The following is a 2,009-nucleotide window of genomic DNA, read 5'->3' as shown; positions in this document are numbered from 1 at the left end:
ATTTTCAAAGTACAGTTGCTAAATATAACGATAATTAAACAAATAAAACACTAAACAGTAATCACGGGGAGAAACTACAGCAAGAAAACACAATGAAAAGTAAAAAAAAATAATACTGATTTTTCGTTGTTTTTTTTTCTTTTCATTGTGTTTTCTTGCTGTAGTTTCTCCCCATGATTACTGTTTAGTGTTTTATTTGTTTAATTATCGTTATATTTAGCAACTGTACTTTGAAAATGTATAAAGACTGAAGTATAAACCAGTTAATGATAAATATGTTCAAGTTATTTGTCGGTATTGGAAACCAATAAGTTAATCAAAGTAACAATGGAAATTAAATAATATGAAAAGTAAAAGACACCTTAGTTATTATTGTTTGTATGATTGTTGTTATCAGAGTTAAACCGAGGCAAAATTATGGCCTATGTGAACTTTGTATTTGGCATCCGTGCCCCTGTAAAATCAACAATAACTGCTAATTGTCGTGTCGATTTTGGCACCCCTTGAGAGTGGTTTATGAGAAAGAGCTAACATATTTCACAGTTGTGATAAAACTGTGAATGAACTGATATTTTATGTTTGATTTCTAGCTTTAGAAGCAGCTAAACTGTAAACAAACATTTTGTAGAAATCTTAAGTTCATCTCAAATGTTAAACATAAAATCCAGTGTTCTTTGACATTATTCTTATCATAAGAAATAAAAAGTAAGTTACAAGTTTTAAAACTAGAAGTAAAATTATAAATTTGAGTTTGCTGGATGAAGTTTAAAGAAACTAAAACATCAGAGTTTCGTTTTGTTTTTTAAGTGCAAAGCTACGAGGGGCATTTCACGCTAGCAGGAATCAAAATCGAAAGTTTAATGTCCCCCAAGCTTACTGTTGACCACATAATCGAGGGGCGGAAGTAGGCACAAAGACAATTATTTTCGTGAAAGCCCCCCCCCCTCCATATGGCTGAGCTAGACTAAAAAATGGGATAGAGAGACAGGTATTAAATTAAAAAAACTGTAAGATAACATATTTTATGGTTTCTTTTTTTTAATATGATAAATTCTAAAAAAAACTAAGAATTGCCCAATTAGGTTATAAAACTATAACAGCAAGTTATTTCCAAATCATTTTAAACAGTTGGATAGAGAAAAGAGAAATGAAAATGCTAAGCATTTAATAGGAAAATTGAAATAAAGCATCTGGACTAAAGTAACAGTGATAAAACTCCTAATTCGTCATCTGTTTTTATTAATATTAACATTATAATTATATTAATTTTGCTGTTTTTTTATAACTAACAATTTTGAAACAATACCATTTTGCACGTTAATGTAACACATAGACAGACAGATTTAAAAACAAGTTTACTATCGGCAACAAAAAAAAAACAATTAATAATAAGCAATACCTTTCAGCGAGTACTTTGATTTGATTTACATCATACTTAAACTGGCTTACTCACTTTTGCAGCCTGACGAAGAACATCAACAATCGTCTGTAAATTGATAAAAAATATCTAATTAAAATAAATAAAAATGTCAAATATAATTTAGGACTAGGACTCAAGCTATACACGTAAAGGTCCTGTTTGTTTGTTGTTAAGTGTAAAGATACAGAATGGCCAATTTGTTCTGTGCACACCTCAAGTATCAAACACAATATTTAGAGGTATAAGTTCTCAGACTTAATTCTGAGCACCCAGGGGGCACGTGTAAAAGCTCTTATAACTAAACATAAGATCGAAACATAATTATTTTGGTATCACAAATGCATATAATTCCAATTATTTTCATTTTTTGTTATTAACTTTAAATTCACATTAAAAAATCATAATTTAACTGTAATACAGAACCTTCTAAGTGACATATTATACTACACAGATTAATCCAGAATATAATAATTTAACTGTAATACAGAACCTTCTAAGTGACATATTATACTACACAGATTAATCCAGAATATAATAATTTAACTGTAATACAGAACCTTCTAAGTGACATATTATACTACACAGATTA

General features: G+C 29.0%; 1 protein-coding gene across 1 annotated transcript in view; it reads right to left on the bottom strand.

The window, feature by feature from the left end:
• LOC106476239 (amyloid protein-binding protein 2-like) overlaps nucleotides 1-1,507 on the bottom strand; it is a gene marked incomplete at its 5' end in the record, with an annotated part of 14,089 nt that extends 12,582 nt beyond the window's left edge. Inside the window, one exon of the mRNA XM_013936905.2 lies at nucleotides 1,454-1,507. Within this exon, the coding sequence (XP_013792359.1) occupies nucleotides 1,454-1,507 (54 nt within the window). The remainder of the gene's footprint in view (nucleotides 1-1,453) is intronic.
• Between the last annotated feature and the right edge of the window lie 502 nt (nucleotides 1,508-2,009).

Source organism: Limulus polyphemus, unplaced genomic scaffold (assembly GCF_000517525.1).
Source record: "Limulus polyphemus unplaced genomic scaffold, Limulus_polyphemus-2.1.2 Scaffold10108, whole genome shotgun sequence".
Classification (NCBI taxonomy): domain Eukaryota; kingdom Metazoa; phylum Arthropoda; class Merostomata; order Xiphosura; family Limulidae; genus Limulus; species Limulus polyphemus.
This window is presented reverse-complemented; position numbering and strand designations above follow the sequence as displayed.